General features: G+C 41.0%; 2 protein-coding genes across 2 annotated transcripts in view; both read right to left on the reverse strand.

The window, feature by feature from the left end:
• The window catches only part of LOC132822952 (tyrosine-protein kinase Srms-like), a 68,290-nt gene extending 65,872 nt beyond the window's left edge, over positions 1-2,418 (reverse strand). Inside the window, exons 1-2 of the mRNA XM_060836396.1 lie at positions 2,338-2,418; positions 1,358-1,801 (exon numbers count right to left, since the gene is read on the reverse strand). Of these exons, the coding sequence (XP_060692379.1) occupies positions 1,358-1,728 (371 nt within the window). The 5' untranslated portion in view covers positions 1,729-1,801; positions 2,338-2,418. The remainder of the gene's footprint in view (positions 1-1,357; positions 1,802-2,337) is intronic.
• Positions 2,419-14,158: 11,740 nt separating this feature from the next.
• The window catches only part of LOC132822955 (peroxidasin-like), a 192,290-nt gene continuing 187,347 nt past the window's right edge, over positions 14,159-19,101 (reverse strand). The window contains exons 22-23 of the mRNA XM_060836399.1: positions 18,744-18,857; positions 14,159-15,490 (exon numbers count right to left, since the gene is read on the reverse strand). Of these exons, the coding sequence (XP_060692382.1) occupies positions 15,395-15,490; positions 18,744-18,857 (210 nt within the window). The 3' untranslated portion in view covers positions 14,159-15,394. The remainder of the gene's footprint in view (positions 15,491-18,743; positions 18,858-19,101) is intronic.

Consider the following 19,101-nt stretch of genomic DNA (forward strand, 5'->3'; position numbering starts at 1 on the left):
TAAAAATTATTTTGAAAATTACCTTTATGTGTTTGAGAGGGGTGGGGGGTGTTGCTAAGGCTGAAGGTTCATCTCAGGCACCCAATATTCTTGCACCAGCCCTGTTTAGGTCCCAACATTGACTTTTTGAACTCGTGTCCAGTTATTGCACATCTATGACCAAACGCTGAAGGAAATTTCAGACTATAGTACATTCCCAGGGTCTACAGGGGAAACTCATGCACAAAATAGAGAAATCTAGTATGCAATGCAGCAGGTTCTCAGGAAGGCAAATGCAATGCTATTCCTTGGGATAGAAGGTGGGGGAGTCTCATTACTGTACAAGGTGCTGATGAGACCACATATAGAGTACTGTGAGCAGTTTTGGAAAAGATATACAGTAGAACTTCGATTACCTGAACATCAATTATCTGAATTTCGGACTATCCGAACAAGATTTAAAGGTCCTTTAAAAATGGCATTAAGCAACTCAGCATTCAGTTATCAATTAAACAGCATTATGGCGTGCATTGCCAGATAACCAAGAAATGTTCGATAATCGGCACTCATAAATTACAGCTTGATTATGATAGATCAGTTATCCGTTAAACGGCATTATAGTGTGCATTGCTGGATAACAGAGAAATGTTCAGATAACCAGCGCTCATAAATTACCGCTCGATTCCGGTTACCTGAACGATCAATTATCCGAACAAAATACTCCCTGCTCGTCTCATTCAGATAATTGACGTCCTACTGTAATTTTGTTGGAGGCAGTTTAGAGAAAGTTCACTAGGGATGATCCCTGATATGGATGGATTGTTTTACGAGCAAAGGCTAAACATGTTGGGACTGTACACTCACCTGAGTTAGAAGGAGGAGAGATGATCTCATTGAAATATACAGGGTTCTTAAGGGTAAATGCTGAGATGGTGTTTCCCCACATGGGAGAGTCTAAGAGTAGAGTGCATAGTTCAGAATAAGAGGTTGCTGCCGGACCTGCTGTGCTTTTCCAGCACCACTCTAATCTAGACTCTGGTTTCCAGCATGTGCAGTCCTTGTTTTTACCCAGAATAACAGGGTGCCGATTTAACGCTGAGAAATGGAGGAATTTATTTTGCAAACTTCTTAGTACAGAGAGCTGAGGGGGCAGAGTTATTGTGTACTTTTACGGCTGAGATAGATTCTTGATCAATAGGGGAGTTAAGGGTTAGGGGGAAAAGGTAGGAACATGGACTTAAGGAATATCAGATCAGTCATGATCACACTGAATGGTCTTATATGAGTGCAAGTTTTTCTTTCTGCCTAATTTATTTTAAAAACATGTACACAAGAGAAAATCGGGACATGTGGGAGATTTGCCAATAAAATTACTTACGGTTCATTTGCAAAGTTATCAACCACTTTCACGTAGTTGGTGGGAACCAAACCCTCGGCGGAACCGGCGGCTTTCTGTGCAAACAGATAGTCCCCTTCATCTCGGAGGACTCTCAGTTTCTCGCCCTGCTTCAGGGACAGCTCTTCTGGCGACCTGGCCTGGAAATCGTACAGTGCGGTGTAAACCAGCCCTGGTTTGCGAGGCGCCACTGGGGTTGGGGTTAAGACGGACAGTTTGGAGTCCACCAAGGGACCCGAGATAACAGAGACCTGACGCCGAGCTGCGGGGGAGGTCGCGGGCGGGGATTGGGGCCAAAGGCGGTCCCAGAGCACCCGCAGACACGGGAGGCAGCTCCGCAAGGTCTTTTCCATCACAGTCCGTCAGCAGCTTTTCCCAATGCACTTCTCCAGTTCCATGCAATTGCTCTGAAATGTTTTGCTCGGGCTTGAAAGAGAGAGAGGGGACAGAAAACAAACTGGGATAAGAATCCACTCATCCAGACGCGATGCTTTCACCTTGGACTGAAACCACATTGAACTACATTTGCTGGGTTTTTTTTAGGGGGATGGGTTTACTCCCTGCAGGTACATTTCAGGTGGAACCAGTTTTCAAATGTCAGCGACAAGTATGCGGAAACCGCTCCAATCACTGCAACTCAGGTTCACACTCAAACTGGATCCCTTAGCACTGACATTAACTTTCCGCACATTTAAAAAAAAATACACCTTTTGGGGTGACTGTAATATAAAGCTCCAAATTCAGGGCCAATGGAAGTAGAAATAACAGTAGATGTCTTCAGCAGACCGAAAGTAAAACAGAATCCAGTACATGAGGGAAGAGCTGAAATTTCCTTTAAGAAATACTCCAGCGTCTCCCCTCAGGATTGAGAACTGTCTGCTTTTCTTTTCTGTCAGGGTTTTGGAGCATTTTCCCACTTTATTAATTCTTCAAGCTGCCCTTTCGACCTGCGTATACTCTACCTTTTAATCTATTCACGCTGTGCCTTTCATCCTTTGATTCCCGTCATGGTGTTACGTGCTGCTGTGACACATTCAGATCGCTGAATCTGAACTATCCACATCCTTTCTCCCCCAGCAGTTCATCCCTCCCCACCCACCGTTGGATAAGTGCTGCAGCTCCGATGAAGACTCATGGACACTCCAAACTTTGGCTTGCTTTCTCTCCAAGGACGCTGCCCGACCCGCTGATCTCCAGCAGCTTTTGTTTTCAGACACGACCACTGTCCGTTCAGCTTCCCTTTTGCTCTGCATTTAGAAGTCATTCATTTCTTTTCCTTGTATATCAACTCCAGCAAGCTCAAAACATCTACTGCTTGCTCCTTAAATGATGCTATCTGAAATGCATAACAGTTCTCATGAAGTTTTTTTTAAAAAATCACACAACACCCAGTTATAGTCCAACAGGTTTAATTGGAAGCACTAGCTTTTTAAAAACTGCTCCTTCATCGCGTGGTTGTGGAGGTTAAAATCATGCTCACAAAATTAATAACCAAAGGAGCCCAGTGTCATGGAGATGTGATGCAATAATCAATTTTAGGATTAAAATTTTTCACCTTTTAGAATGGATATGCTGGTTTCTGTTCTTGATATAGGAGGAGAAAGTGAGGTCTGCAGCTGCTGGAGATCAGAGCTGAAAATGTGTTGCTGGAAAAGCGCAGCAGGTCAGGCAGCATCCAAGGGACAGAAAATTCGAGGCTTCGGGCACAAGCCCTTCTTCAGAAGTATGTACATGTACGTGTAATCCTGAAGAAGGGCTCATGCCCGAAGCGTCGAATTTCCTGTTCCTTCGATGCTGCCTGACCTGCTGCGTTTTCCAGCAACACATTTTCAGCTCTGTTCTTAATATGCAAATCCCAGAATTTCCATTAAATTACATTCTCAAGATAGCTCAGCTTTTTAAATAGGTATGAAGTCTGTCTGTCTCACAATGCTATGTCAGACTGACAAACCCTCTATAATGGATTCACGCAGTTTTTGAGCAAAATAAAACGTAATTCTGCAAAAACAAAGTCACCCCATAAACTTGTGTGCACACGTGTAGGAGCACAGATTGTGTATGTATTTGTGTGTGCGCATGTGGGTGTAAGTGCACGTGATAGAGTATGTACAGGTATGTGTAAGCTTGGTTAAATGTGTATGTGAATGTGATGGGGTACACAAGAGGGTGCATGTGTTGATCTGAGTGCAGGGGTTGTACATTTGTATTTGAGAAGAGTGTGTGTGCGTATGAGCGCACACGTGAGAGAGAAAATCATGCTGTGGGATCACTTGCAGTGTGACATGAACCCAAGGTTCCTGTTGAGGCCATTCCCGTGTGGACCAAACTTTGCCTTGTTGGTAAAAACAAATAACTGCAGATGCTGGAAACCAGATTCTGGATCAGTGGTGCTGGAAGAGCACAGAGGTTCAGGCAGCATCCAACAAGCAGCGAAACTTTTGCCCAAAATGTCGATTTCGCTGCTCGTTGGATGCTGCTTGAACTGCTGTGCTCTTCCAGCACCACTGATCCACTTTGCACTGTTGCCTGTCCCAAAGTCCACCTTGCAGGATGGTCACCTAAAGGTCAGAGGCTGAATGTCCCAGACTGCTGAAGTGTTCCCCATCGGGGAGGGAACACTCTTGCCTGGTGATTATTGTGCAGTGTCCATTCAGCCATTGTCATAGCATCTGTTCAGTTTCACTATGAGAATGCCTCAGGGCGTTCTTGCACGTAGTGTATGACATTGACCATGTTGGCTAAGTCACAAGTACTTGCCGCATGCATGGTGGGAGGTGTCCCCACACGTAATGGTGTTACCAGTGTCAATACTTTGACATGTCTTGCAACAGCTGCTGTGGCAGGGTTGTTTGGTGTTATTGTTCTGAAGGCTGGGCAGTTTGCTACAAACCATGATCTGTTTAAGGTTTGGCAGTTGTTAAAAGGCAAGAAATGAGAGGCACAGGGATGTTCTTGATGAGGTGTTCTAATGAAAGTTCTAATGAAGTTCTAAAGAAAGTTCCTATAGCTAAACATGATTTGATTACAACACAAGTTAATATCATTACTTCTTATAAAGGTAAACATGTTTGTTTATCTGTAAGCAAATGTTACTCAAAAAAACCTAACTGGTGGTTTTCAATGAAACTCAATACACATATAAAGGTAGGGCCCAAGAAAATACTGAATTGTTTTTAACACAAGTGCAGACCTAAATCCAGATCCTAAGTATATTTGAAAGTTCAGTTAACATTAGCAGTAAAGGCAAATTAATTCTTGCTTGTTAAAAATGTTGCGGGTTGTATCGGCTGCTTTGGGGAATTTATCCCACTATCAAAATATGAGCAGAATTTTCAAAACAGATTATTGGACATAAATTAACCCGAAGCCTTTTCAGTAAAATGGACCATTAGCCAAGCAGGGAAAAACCACAAAGAAGAGCAGACCAATTATAACAATGTAGAGTTTACACAGCATGACATGGGAATGTGCTCCATTGAATGCTATCTGCAGTAGTTCTGAACAAGAGTCATATCAAATTTTAACTCTTTTTCTGTCTCCAGGGGTGCTTCCAGGCCCGCTGAGTTTCTTCAACACTTCCTATTTTGATGCCCTCTTTGTTTTTCATATTTGTAGTCTACTTATTTCCATAAATAAAAATAGAAGTTATAGCATGAAAATAAGTCCTTTGGTTCAAACAAGTTCTATTAGCACGAAAAAAACACAAATCATCTTTGCACATCTTGTTCCCTCAACCTATTGTATCCTTATTGTTGGGCGACATGGTGGTACAGTGGTTAGCAATGCTGCCTCACAGCGCCAGAGACCTGGGTTCAATTCCCATCTCAGGCAACTGTCTGTGTGGAGTTTGTACATTTTCTGTGTGGGTTTCCTCTGGGTGCTCAGGTTTCCTCCCACAGTCCAAAAATGGGCAGGTTAGGTGAATTGGCCATGCTAACTTGCCCATAGTGTTAGGTGAAGGGGTAAATGTAGGGGAATGGGTCTGGGTGAGTTGCTCTTTGGAGGGTCAGTATGGACTTGTTGGGCCGAAGGGCCTGTTTCCACACTAAGTAATCTAATCTAATCTTGAATGTTGATTTAGTTTCTTTCTCAACAACTGACTCTGGGTGAGAATTCCATAGTATCCCCAGCAGATGGAGGGACAGGTAGTATACAGGAAGCAGGGAAGCTGCGGAAGGACTTGGGCAGGCTAGGACAGTGGGCAAAGGAGTGGCCAACAGAAGACATTGTGGGAAAGTATGAGGTTATGCAAAGTAGGAAGAGGAGGTGTAGATCATTTTCTAAATGGGGAAAAGCTTCGGAAATCTGAAGCATAAAGGGATATCTCTTAAGACTAACATTAGGTTTAGTTAACAGTTAGGAAAGTAAATGCAATGTTAGCACTCATTTTGAGAAGGCCAGAATACAAGAGCAAAGATCTACTGCTGAGATTGTAAGAGATTCTGGTCAGACACATATAGAATAACGTGACAGTTTTCAGCCTTTATTAAAGGAAGAATGTGCTGGCTTCAGAGGGTCCCAGATGGGGTTTATAAAAATGATCCCAGGGATGAAGGGCTTGTCATATGAGCAGTTGAGGACTTTGGGTCTGTTGTCAGTGGGAATTTGGAAGGAGGAGGGGGGGATTTTGTTGAAATTTACAGAATATTGAGAAACCTGAATACAGTGGACTTGGAGATGATGTTTCCACTAGTAGGATAGACTAGGACTGGAGGACACATCCTCTTAGTGAGGGGACAACCTTTCAGAAACAGAGACGAGGAGGAATTTCTTAGATAGAGGGTGGTGAATCTGTGGAACTCATTACTGCAGAAGGCTGCAGAAGCCAAGTCACTGAGAACATTTAAGACAGAGACAGATAATTCAGATAATAAATCAATTAACAGAAATGTTACACAAATTCATCATGTATTTCCACACAAATATCAACAGGAATTTCTATTTTCAGAATTAAATTTGGATTACTATTCCTCAAAATACTAATTTAAACAAATAATGGAAATCAAAAACAATGACTTATACTGTTAGATTTGCATTTTATTATTTTAGAATACATATCATTGCCCAAAGGCTCACATCTTATGTGTTTCATGATCTTTGTCTTCATCACCTCTGACTTTAAAACGTTACTGGTAGGTGTTAAGTACAATATGTGAATTACCTTTTATACAGAATAGCATTATGCCTCCTTCAATCGAAAAAGGGTTAAAATTTCTTTAGAAATAGCATACTGAATCTGGGCTGTAACAATGTAGTGGTCATAATTATTTACATGATTTAATTTCAACAATCTCAGTTGCTTTTTAATTCTATCTTTATAAACTTTCTTTGTTACAAATAACTTAGTTCCACGCCCAAATATCATTTTAATTTATCTCTGCACTGATGGTGGAATCAGCCAGTACAGGCATGTCTTTCCTGTTGCAAAAAATGGCATGAATAATGCCACCTTGGAAAAACTAGTCTAAATTAACGCATGACTTCATTCAGGGATACAGTTGAAGAGCATTACTCATTCCACATGTCCTAAAACAGAGAAGGATTAAGGCTTGACCAGAATGGTAATTATGAGATGATAATTTGATTGCAACGTAAATCAAAACTTGTAATGTGAATTTTAGAAAAGAATTAACATCAAATACTGAAGACTCTGAAATGTCTAACTGCAGCAGCAAGCTCAAGTAAAGCACAATTATTTACGGTTGTTAAGAAGGCATACAGTGTATTAGCTTTAATTGGTAGAGGGATTGAGTATCAGAACTATGAGGTCACGTTTCAGCTGTACAAAGCTCTGGTGTGGCTGCACTTGGAGTGTTGCGTACTGTTCTGATTGTCGCATAATAGGACAGATATTGAACCATTAGAAAGGTTGTAGAGGTAATTTACCAGGATGTTGCCTAGTATAGAGGATAAGTGTTATGAGGAAAGGTTGAAGGATTTGAGGCTATTTTCATTAGAGGTGACTTAATAGAAGCATACAAGATGCTCAGAGGATTAGATAGGGTGGACAGTGAGAGCCTTTTTCCTCAGATAGTGATGGCTAGCATGAGGGGACATAGCATTAAATTGAGGGATGATAGGTATAATACAGATGTCAGAGGTAGGTTCTTTACTCAGAATAGTAGGGGCGTGGAATGTCCTGCCTGCAACAATGGTGAACTTGCCAACATTAAGGGCATTAAAATGGTCATTGGACAAAATATGGATGATAATGGTATAGTGTCGATTAGATGGGGTTTAGATTGCTTTCACAGGTTGGCACAACATCAAGGGCCGGAGGGCCTGTACTGCGCTGGAATGTTCTATGGTGCCAGCACAGCAGCATTTTCAGAACTAGCTTAAAGTGCAAAGGGCAAAAAGGTTTTCACCTTGAAATTGTCCAAAAGGATTACGATATCTGTTTCAGAATTAATATTATTGGTGTTAGGCATTTCATGCCTGCCTTTGTAGGAAACTGAAACACATGGGTATGATTGAGACAGTCAGTTTCTTTACACTCCTATGATATTTATTTTCCATTTAACATTATATCTATTTGGAACACTGCTTGTGCATGTTAGATAATTTCCCTAAAACTTGCTTAAAATTGGATTCTTAATTTCAGCTTAGAAATCTGCTTTACCAAAACACATGGTTAGGTTAGGGCATAAGGAGGATTATAAACTAAAACACACAGTTTATAGACAGGCTTTGAGTAAATAGGACAAATTTAAAAATAAAATTAACATCACCTTCATAATAATATTTGCATAGTCTCTTATTGGAAATGGATGTGGTTTGAATTTCAAATAGATGTACAAACCTCAAATTACAATGTTCACAGCCTTAATTACATGTTACAGTCAGCAATCTCAGCCTGGTATCTGTATAAGCAAAACCACTCCTGCAATCACTACATTATTGGAATATGAGCAAGCTTATCCATCTTTAAATAAATCAAACACTAAACATCATAGTGCATTCAGTACAGACCATAATAACATTTATACAATAGATGAGGAACACTATGTTGTGTGGTTCAGATGTCTTGACATGCAGAAAGTGAGGATGCTATGCTTTCACCCACCTGGGTTTTGTTCCAACCATTTTCTAGTGTCATCTCACATTGAGAGAAGGGAAACCAATAACAGCAAATGCAGTTCGTGGTGGACACCATCAGTGCCGGGCCTTGCCAGATCATTAGGTAATGCAACCGTCTCACCCTATGGTCCCTCTATTCCTCCTTTAACCTTGCAATCTCTGAACAGGTTGATTAGAAACCATCGAAAAGATGGCATGAGTTACTCCTGACTTTGAGATGGGCTTCATGCACTAGTGAGTGATTCTGCCTCATTTCTCACCATAATGCACATTGCTCAGACCCAGTGTTCCCAGTAAGCTACGTAGCTGCTCTGAGAATCCTTGCAAGGTGATCAGCATGCCGATGCTGTTTGCAGATATTGAATTCCACTTCCAAAAGTCACTGCCACGCACGGAACTCAGAGGTCCAGGCGGAAAAAAAAATTAGCAGCAATGCTGGTCGGATCCTATAAGATTCCACCCCAAATCAAAAACAACAATGAATATAACAAAGAAAAATATAAAATATATTCTGCCACCATGGCAAAGGAGTCAGTCTTTCAGAAAGAGCTACCCCAAAGTTTGTGCACTTTTCAAGAAGTGTGTATGTTTAAGCTGCCCCATTGAAACATGCTGCAAAGGTATCAATATAAACTATAAAATGGCGCTTTTTATCTTGCATGTTTGACATCATTCCTTTCTTTATAAAATCAATCAGTATCTTACCTTTGCAGAATTTTGTCTCCTAAATTTGTGAAATGCTGATCACTTGTGTTTGGTTTACCTGCTTTCAATCATCATAGAGTCACATTACATAGAAACAGGCCCTTTGGCACACCATGTCTATACCAATCAACAAATATCAAGTAACATTAATCCCATTTACCTTGCACCACCCTCAGTAATACAGTCACCTATGCCCTGGCATATTAGGTACTCATCCAAATGCTTCTTAAAATGTCTCCACCACCCACCTCAGGCACCACATTCCTTACATCTACCATCCTCTGGATGAAAAAACTATTTTTTTAAAAAAAGATTGCCTCTAAACCACTTATTCTCTGAATAACTGAGAATTTCATCCCAGGCAACATCCTGATGAATCTCCCCTGCACCCTCGCCAATGCAATCACGTCCTTCCAATAGTGTGGTACCAGAATTGCACATAGTATTCCATCTGTGGCCTAACCAAAGTTATAACAAAACTTCCTTGCTCCTAAACGGTATGCCCTGGCTAACAAAGGCAAACATTTCATATACCTTCTTCACCATCCGGTCTACCTGTACTGACACCTTCAGGATCTGTATACTAGTACACCAAAGTGCCTTTGTTCCCCTATACTTCTTAGGGACCCACCATTAATACTGTATTAGACCTTCCAAAATACATTCCCTCACACTGATCAGGATTAAATTTCATCTGCCATTGCTCTGCCCAATTCTATAGCTCCTCATGAGCATCAATACCACCAATTTTTGTGTCATCCACAAAGTTACTAATTATACCAATGTTCACATCTAAGTCATTAAAATATATCGAGAGTCAGAGAGACATACAGCATGGAAACAGACCCTTCAGTCAAATTTGCCCATGCCGACCAGATATCCCAACCCAACCCAGTCCTACTGCCAGCACCAGGCCCATATCCCTCCAAACCCTTCCTATTCATATACCCATCCAGATGCCTTTTAAATGTTGCAATTGTACTAGCTTCCACCACTTCCTCTCGCAGCTCATTCCATACACATACCACCCTCTGCATGAAAAAGTTGCACCTTAGGTCTCATATCTTTTCCCTCTCACCCTAAACCTATGCCCTCTAGTTCTGGACTCCCCATCCCAGGGAAAAGACTTTGTCTATTTATCCTATCCATGCCCCTCATAATTTTATAAACTTTTCCAGGGAAGACAGCCTCCCTAGAGCTCAAATCCTCCAACCCTGGCAACATTTTTGTAAATTTTTTCTGAACTCTTTCAAGTTTCACAACACCTTTCCAATAGGAAGGAGATCAGAATTGCATGCAATATCCCAACAGTGGCCTAACCATAATCCTGTACAGCCGCAACATGACATCCCAACTCCTGTACTCAATACTCTGACCGATAAAGGGAAGCATACCAAACACCTTCTTCACTATCCTATCTTCCTGCGACTCCACTTTCAAGGAGCTATGAATCTGCACTCCAAGGTCTCTTTGTTCAGCAACACTCCCTAGGACCTTACCATTAATTGTATAAGTCCTGCTAAGATTTGCTTTCCCAAAATGCAGCACCTCGCATTATCTAAATTAAACTCCATTTGCCACTTCTCAGCCCATTGGCCCATCTGATCAAGATCCCATTGTAATTGGAGGTAACCTTCTTCACGGTCCACTACACCTCCAATTTTGGTGTCTTCTGCAAACTTACTAACCTCTTATGCTTACATCCAAATCATTTATATAAATGATGAAAAGTAGTGGACCCAGCAGCGATCCTTTTGGCACTCCACTGGTCACAGGCCTCCAGTCTGAAAAACAACCCTCCACCAACACCCTCTCTGTCTTCTACCTTTGAGCTAGTTCTGTATCCAAATGGCTAGTTCTACCTGTATTCCATGAGATCTAACCTTGCTAGCCAGTCTCCCATGGGTAACCTTGTTGAATGTCTTACTGAACTCCATATAGATCACATCCACCGCTCTGTCCTCATCAATCGTCTTTATTACTTCAAAAAACTCACTCAAGTTTGTGAGACATGATCTCCCACCTACAAAGCCATGTGACTATCCCTAATCAGTCCTTGCCTTTCCAAATACATGTACATCCTGTCCCTCAGGATTCCCTCCAACAACTTGCCCACCACTGAGGTCAGGCTCATGGTCTATAGTTCCCTGGCTTGTCCTTACCACCCTTCTTAAACAGTGGCACCATGTTAGCCAACCTCTAGTCTTCCAGCATCTCATCAATGATACAAATATCTCAGCAGGAGTAAGGGTTGTAGGACTGATCCCTGTAGTACACTGCTAGTCACAGGCTTCCAGTTACAAAAACAACCCTCCACCATCATCCTTTGCCTCTGATCTGTAAGCCAATTTTGGACCCCATTTGCCAAATTAGCTCAGATCCCTACTTTTTGGAGCAGCCCTCCACTGGGGCACCTTGTCAAAGGGCTTACTGAAGTCCATGTAAACCACATTAACTGCACTACCCTTATTAATATAATCACCTTCTCAGAAACTCAATTTAATTAGTCAGACAGAATTTTCCTCTATCAAATCTGCCAATTAATCCTGTCCTTCAAAACATTTTTCAATAATTTCCCCACCACTGACATCAGATGTACTGGTCTGTAATGACCTGGCCTATCCCTGCTGCCCTTCGTGAACAAAGGAATCAAATTAGCTATCCTCCAGTCACCTGACACTTCACAATAGGGCAGCAAAGTGTTAAATATCTCTGTCATGGCCCAGAAATCTCCTTCTTTACCTCCTATGGCAATCTGAGATGCATCTTATCAGCCTCTGGAGGTTTATGCACTTTTAGGCATGCTAAAGCATCTAATACCCCCTCTTTATTATTCTTAACTTGTTCTAGGACCTCACCATTTCAATTGAAATCTCCAGCTACTAAATCTTTCTCCCCTGTGAATCCAAATGAGAAATATTCATTTAAGACCTCACCCATATCCTCAGGGTCCACACACACAAAGTTGCCACTTTGCTCTCTAATAGGTTCCACTCTTCACCAGGTAATCCTCTTACTCTTAAGAAACTTATAAAAAGCCTTAGGATTTTCCTTGATCCTATCTGCCAAAAGATATTTTGTGGACCCTCTTTGCCCTCTAATTCTTTTTTAAGCAAGTTCGTACACTTTGCATGTTTGAGGGGCCTCCTCTGTTTTTCATGCGTGTACCTGACATATGCTTTCTTTTTCTTTGTCAAACTTTCTATCCTTTGACATCCAGATTTTCCAGGACTTGTTGCCCTTGCCCTTCACTCTTAGAAGAACATGCTGGCTATAACTACTCATTATACTGCTTTTAAGACTCCCACTTTCCAAATGTAGACTTACCAGCAAGTAGCTGCTCCCATATGCTGTCTAATGATATTGAAATTGGCTTTACCCCAATTTACAAACTTAACTTCTGCACTATCCTTATCACTTTCCAGAATGACTTTGAAACTTACACAGTTATGTCACTATCTTGAAAAGGCTCGTCCGACACTTCAGGTACTTGAGTGGCTTCATTCCCTAGGATTAGATTGAGCATTGCCAATTTCCAGTCGGACTATTTATGTACTAGCACAAAAAAACTCTCCTGGATGCAATTAGTTATTTGCATTAGCATTTGGAATTGCAGACTTTGCAACAGCAAATAATTTATTGGAGATGTAGCCCTCTTAATTTATGATATTAGATGCCTCTTCATGTCAAAATGTTTGGATGGACAAATCTGGTCAAAAATTTATCACAAACCAATGCATCATTGTAAATTCTTCTCTTTGCTATTGAATTAAAAAATGATTAATATGGAAATTGAGTTGTATGGCCAGCCCACATTATGACAAAATATCTAAATTCCAAGATATGTAAGCTCAAAATTTATAATGTATTAAATAACATGCTTATGATTTCAACAGAAAATTAGAAGCTGCATTCAATCAAATCAATAAAACCGAGATCAAGGTAACATCTCACACTTCATTCAGATAAGGTTTGTGTGCGCAAGAATTTCATTGGAAGATTTGTAAAAAGAGCACTGTAATCAGGTGGTTTAACAAGGAAGATTTTTTAAACAGAGAATGTTGGAAGAACTCTGGTCTGTAGAGAGAGAAACAGGGTTGACGTTTTGATTGTGATATTACACTTCTTCATCTGAAGAATAGTGAGGCGGGAAGCTAATTTCCAATTTACCTCCAGAATGTAAGACCAGTCTTACCTTGTCTGGTTTTCCATCAGATTAACGCAAAGCTAATTCATGCCCTTTTCATAAAAGGCATGACATCAACAACACTGCATTTATTTTCTGACATAAGATTTTAAATTACCACCAACCTTTCCATTTGCTGAAGGAGAAAGTGACAGAATAGTGTTCAAACACATGCTGAGTTGAGTGGCTTCAGCTTCTGTTTTTTCAGCTGAAGATTTCAGTGAAAAATTATAAAAAAAGTATAATTACATAGAATCATAGAGATGTACAGCATGGAAACAGACCCTTCAGTCCTATACGTCCATGCCGACCAGATATCCTAAATTAATCTAATCCCATTTGCCAGCACTTGGCCCATATCCCTCTAAAGCTTTCCTATTCATATACCCAATCAGATGCCTGTTAAATGCCAGCCTTCACCACTTCCAATGGCAGCTTATTCCATATATGCATTACCCTCTATGTGAAAGAGTTGCCCTTAGGTCCCTTCTAAATCTTGCCCCTCTCACCTTATATCTATGCTCTCTAGTTTTAGACTCTGCCACCCAGGGGAAAAGACCTTGTCTATTTATCCTATCTAAGGCCCTCATGATTTAAAATCAGGTCATCCCTCAGCCTCCAATGCTCCAGGTAAAACAGCCCCAGTCTTGTCAGCCTCTCCTTCCAACCCTGGCAAAATCCCTGTAAATCTTTTCTGAACATAAAATACATATTTAGTAAATAAATGAAATAATGAAGCTTTCCTTGCAAAAGTTCACAATTCAAATTCTTTCCTACAGAAGAATACAATATTGGGAGAATAAAGTACTTGATTAAAAGAGCAAAAATACATGAGTTTTTAATTGAAGAGTTTTTTTCATCTTCAGACTGGAAGAGTACATACAGTGTCATGTAGAAAGTTTCACTTCATACATAAGTGAAATTACAACATGATGAACAGTGAAAACAGTTACAAGCCATTGGGCTAACTTTCCAAGAGCAAGCTGGTGCTGGGGACAGGACAAGTGCAATGCTGTGACTTTCCATACAGTAAAATCAAATGCCTTCGAGCTGGTATCAGCCATGGTCGTTGCTGGCAACAGAATAAACTCAAAGTGACCCTTAGACCTGGAACCAAGGCAAATGATTCTCTTATTTATACATTATATCATACATGGGTATATTTTCAACTTTGTGTTCATAGCTTTACGCCTTGACCACCAGGAATGTAATTCAAGAAAATAATGAACTCAATTGAGGGAAAAATCAAGGCTGACACTCGCTTGAGTCTTAAATGTGTGAAGGGTAGTTAAGAGTCCACAGATAATTCACCACCAACTATTAATACTTAAAGCAGCCAACTTAATTAATACATGTCAGAACGCAGGTCAGTTCTTACCACACAGTTGGTGAGCAGGTTGATGACACTTAGTCTAAGAAATGGGTCACCACCTCTAAAAACATTACTGAAAAAGTTAACGGTTTTCACCTTAACTCTGGTATAACAAGTTATATCTTCAATGATGTAAATCATTGAAACTCCAATGATGAACAAAGTGTAACAGTGTATACATAGCAACAAGTCCAACAAGTTTAAAAATCAGTACAATGTATAAAATCAAATATGTAATATCTTTCTAAATGATAAAAACTAAATATTTAGCACCACAGTGATAAGAAATCTTTTGTTCTGAGGTAACTATGAAGCACCTTTGAAGTTTGTATTGTTAAAAAAAGTTGTGTGTTTGCAGGAATCCCAAAATGACATTCACTATAAAGAGGATATGTTCTTTAAAACAGTGCACTTTGTAACTGGCAGACATGAGAAAAAAGTTTAAACACTTGGACTATTTCAACTTAACAGTCAATATGTCCATTTTGACCACAAAGGCAAAGTTTCTAGTCAATGATTGTAAGGTGGTGGGAAGGGAGTGGAGATGAACTGTAATAAAAATGCAGAATTTTCAAACAATCACAGATGTATTCAGTGCCTGATGTCAACAGAGATGATATAATCCGTTGATTTTTCTTTTTCATATTTTTTCTTTTACTGGCCATCTTTACTGGTGTCACTTCTCGCAGACAGGACAACATTCACCTTGCTTCTTTACTGGACTGTTGCAGTTCTGGGGGCAAGTTATCACCATGCATTTGGTCTCTGTACCCTGTAAGTATGAAGGGTTATTAAAAAGATTATATAAATGCGAATGAAGAATAAAAATCAGCTAGGGTCAGGTTTAGAGTAGTGGTTGAGTACACCAGCTGCAATGCTGGTATTCTACTATGTTCCCAATCCTCGCCAATTTGAAAGCAGCTACCTCAGCAAGTGTTCGGGAGTGAATTTAGGTTACTTTGATTAGATTAGATTAGACTTACAGTGTGGAAACAGGCCCTTCGGCCCAACAAGTCCACACCGACCCGCCGAAGCGAAACCCACCCATACCCCTACATTTACCCCTTACCTAACACTACGGGCAATTTAGCATGGCCAATTCACCTGACCCGCACATCTTTGGACTGTGGGAGGAAACCGGAGCACCCGGAGGAAACCCACGCAGACACGGGGAGAACGTGCAAACTCCACACAGTCAGTCACCTGAGTCGGGAATTGAACCCGGGTCTCAGGTGCTGTGAGGCAGCAGTGCTAACCACTGTGCCACCGTGCCGCCCACAGTGCAGTGCTCTGTTCTCACACTGGCTAAGATTTCTGCTTGGTGATATGACAGCCCAGACTCAGGACAATGTGATGGACTCACAGCAGGTAAGAGAAGCAAAGCTTTTCACGCACGTGACTCTTCCAGCACATATAACAGCTGTGGGGCCAGAGTTGCTGCCATAATCCACCCTCTAGTCTCCACTCCAGTAATATGACTGGGTGGCTGTGTCATTTTACAGAAATATTTTAAAAACCCAACCTGGTCACTTGGTGTTTGTGTCCTCATTCAGCTGCTGGGGCCATCGACCATCATCATCAGCAAGCCTGCCTTCCCAGACCCTTTAGTTGGCTTTGACAATGATAGTGAGCATGTCTAAGCACATTATGCGGGCTTTGGACATGGAACTAGACCCCCCCATGTGTGGAATTTAAAGTAAAATTGTGCCTGCAAGGAGGAACAGCCATGGATCCCCAGTTAGAGATGAACTTGGATGGGAGTTGTTCTGTGGCTGGTGGACGGCAAGTGTGGAGGGGCTGGCCAGCCAGAGTGGGGAAAAGTGGGCTGTTGGGAGCAAGGAGGGGTGGGGAGGGGACCGAGTGCTGAAGCAGGAGCCAGGGTGTGGTTTTCTGTGAGCCATCCCCCATCATTAGGTTTAGCTTGGCTACCTCTTAGATGATCAGTACCCTGCTGCTGCTGGTTGTTATCACTGGCCGTGAATTAAGTCCTCAGCTGTTCTCTAAAGAGGAAGGCAGCTATTCAACCCTTATTGAGAAGGTTGATCGGAGATTCAGTTAGGTGAGAGGAGCATTCTTGTTCTTGGTCAAATGGCTCCCCTAAATCTCCTTGAACTCACCTCTAAGGGGGCATTACATTTGTCCCTGTGTCTGGTTATCAACCCTGATTAAAAATTCAGTCCCACACTAACCTGCCATTTTATATATTAATTAGCATTTTCCCTACTCTTTTTTTTAAAAATGAACAATACTGAGCAACATTTATTTCTCACTGTCCCAACTGTCTTTGAGAAGGTGGTGGCAAGCTGCCTTCCTGACTCATTGCCATCCTTTTGCTGTAGGCATGCACACAATACTACTAGGAGGTGACATCCATGATTATGACCCAGCAACACTGAAGGCATAGTGTTATAATTCGAAGTCAGGATAGTGTATGGTATGGAGGGGAAACTGCAGGTGATGTTGTTCCCATACCTTTCTTCTTCTAAACAGTAGAGACAGCGGGCATGGAAGGTCCTACTAAAGGAGCATACAAACATTTGGGTCTGGGTGAGCTGGTTCAGTGAATTCTGTAGATGACACACTGCTGCCACTATGTCAGTGCTGGAGGGATGAATGTTGAAGGTAGTAGAGATCACCGGTGTTCAGAGGAATGCAAGGTGATCTTAATGAAACATGCACAATCTGAATGGAGTTGATAGGGTGGATACTGGGGGAGGTAGAAGATTGGGTCTACAGTTTTTGGATAAGACGCTTAAAACAGAAAAATGGAGAATGTTTTTCTCTTAGTGGATTGTTAGGGTGTAGAATGCTCTTCTCCAGAAGCTAATGGTAGCTGGGCCTTTTAAATTAATTCAAAACTCAGTCAGATAGATTTTTGATAGACAAAGGAGTGAACAGTTAGGGTGTGGAAATAGGAAAATGGAGATGAGACCACAACCAGATTAATCATGTTTTTATTGAATGGTGGAACAGGTTTGAAGAAGCATATGGAGACTGCAGCTCCTGTCTTATATCCCAAGTCAGCCCTCCCTCTTGCTGCTAGTCTGTCTAACCCTGTACTCTATTCTCCCACCCTACTGATTCTGCCAATCTCTTGGTCCTCCAAGTTTCCTGACTTTTAGCCCTATCTCAAGCCAGTGTTCTCTCCTCTCCTTGACCCTGTCCCTCCTGATTGATGGATGGATATATCACCCAATACCTACCTTTTTAAATAGCAGAGATAGATTAATTTAACTGTGGGGAGAATTTAGAAAGAGGTTTTTAATATTTTCCAGGTGTATCAACACAGGTAAGGACAACTTTTATTGTTCATCGTGAAGTGAAACTGACTGCTTCTAAGCCACCTCAGAGGGCAATTAGTCAGTACATTTAATTTCCCAGTTCCTTAAAGACAATCTCAAATTCTCAAACTGCCAAAGCAAATTTTAAATTTGTATTCTGAGTATTCATGTCAGCCTCCAAATGGCAAGTGTAGTAACAATCATTTCACTACTATACTAGTAATCCAAATGTATTCACATAAAATGTCTCTAATGAAAACAACAGTTTTAGATGGCACTACCATCACCTATTAACATGAGCATCATACAATGTGAAAGTGAGCACAACATTTTGTACATGCTTACGAGTGAATCAAGAGATTGAAGAATCCAGTCATATCAATTGAAACCTTCTAAAACAAATGACTAAATTTTGTTTGATGTATTTGTGTTTTCTGTTCCAATTGGTCCCTGTCGAAGTGGACAGTTCCCCTGTTCTACAGCACTAAGTTAACTTTCATCTTGATAAGTAACCTACTATTGAATTACCTCATCATGCACATGAAACACAATGGTGGTGCAAGTGCAGTAGCAAAATGACCACCATTTATACACCGTGCCCAATTTCTACTCAACCACGCAGCAATTTGCACTTTCGTAAAACGGAGAACACAGATCAAACACAATCATACTATACCAGAGCGATGTTTAATGATATAACTGGCAGTTTGATCATTTTACATCTTTCAGAGTTTCACTTCCTACCTTACAATGGCACAATGTGCATGGATCTTTCTGCCAATGTTCACCTTCACGTCTTATGTTCCCTGCCTTGTCAATGCAGCCGGTTAATTTCAAATGAGCTTCAAGCTTTTCTACCTATAAAATGACATATATATGCAGTTTAAAAAGTTCATTTGTTAAACTACTTGTCTTGATTTTTCCACATTTTCAGAAGCACTAACTTTCTTGGATGCCTACCACCATTCACACTATTAACCAGAAACTTAATTAATTTTACAAGAACTAAGGCTAATTTATTCCCTTCACATCGATCCCAAATAATATCAGTTGGCAATCAGTCTGAAAACAGAGGGTGGAATTAAGGATTGTCCTGATGTAT

This window comes from Hemiscyllium ocellatum, chromosome 15, assembly GCF_020745735.1.
Source record: "Hemiscyllium ocellatum isolate sHemOce1 chromosome 15, sHemOce1.pat.X.cur, whole genome shotgun sequence".
In the NCBI taxonomy this organism is placed as follows: domain Eukaryota; kingdom Metazoa; phylum Chordata; class Chondrichthyes; order Orectolobiformes; family Hemiscylliidae; genus Hemiscyllium; species Hemiscyllium ocellatum.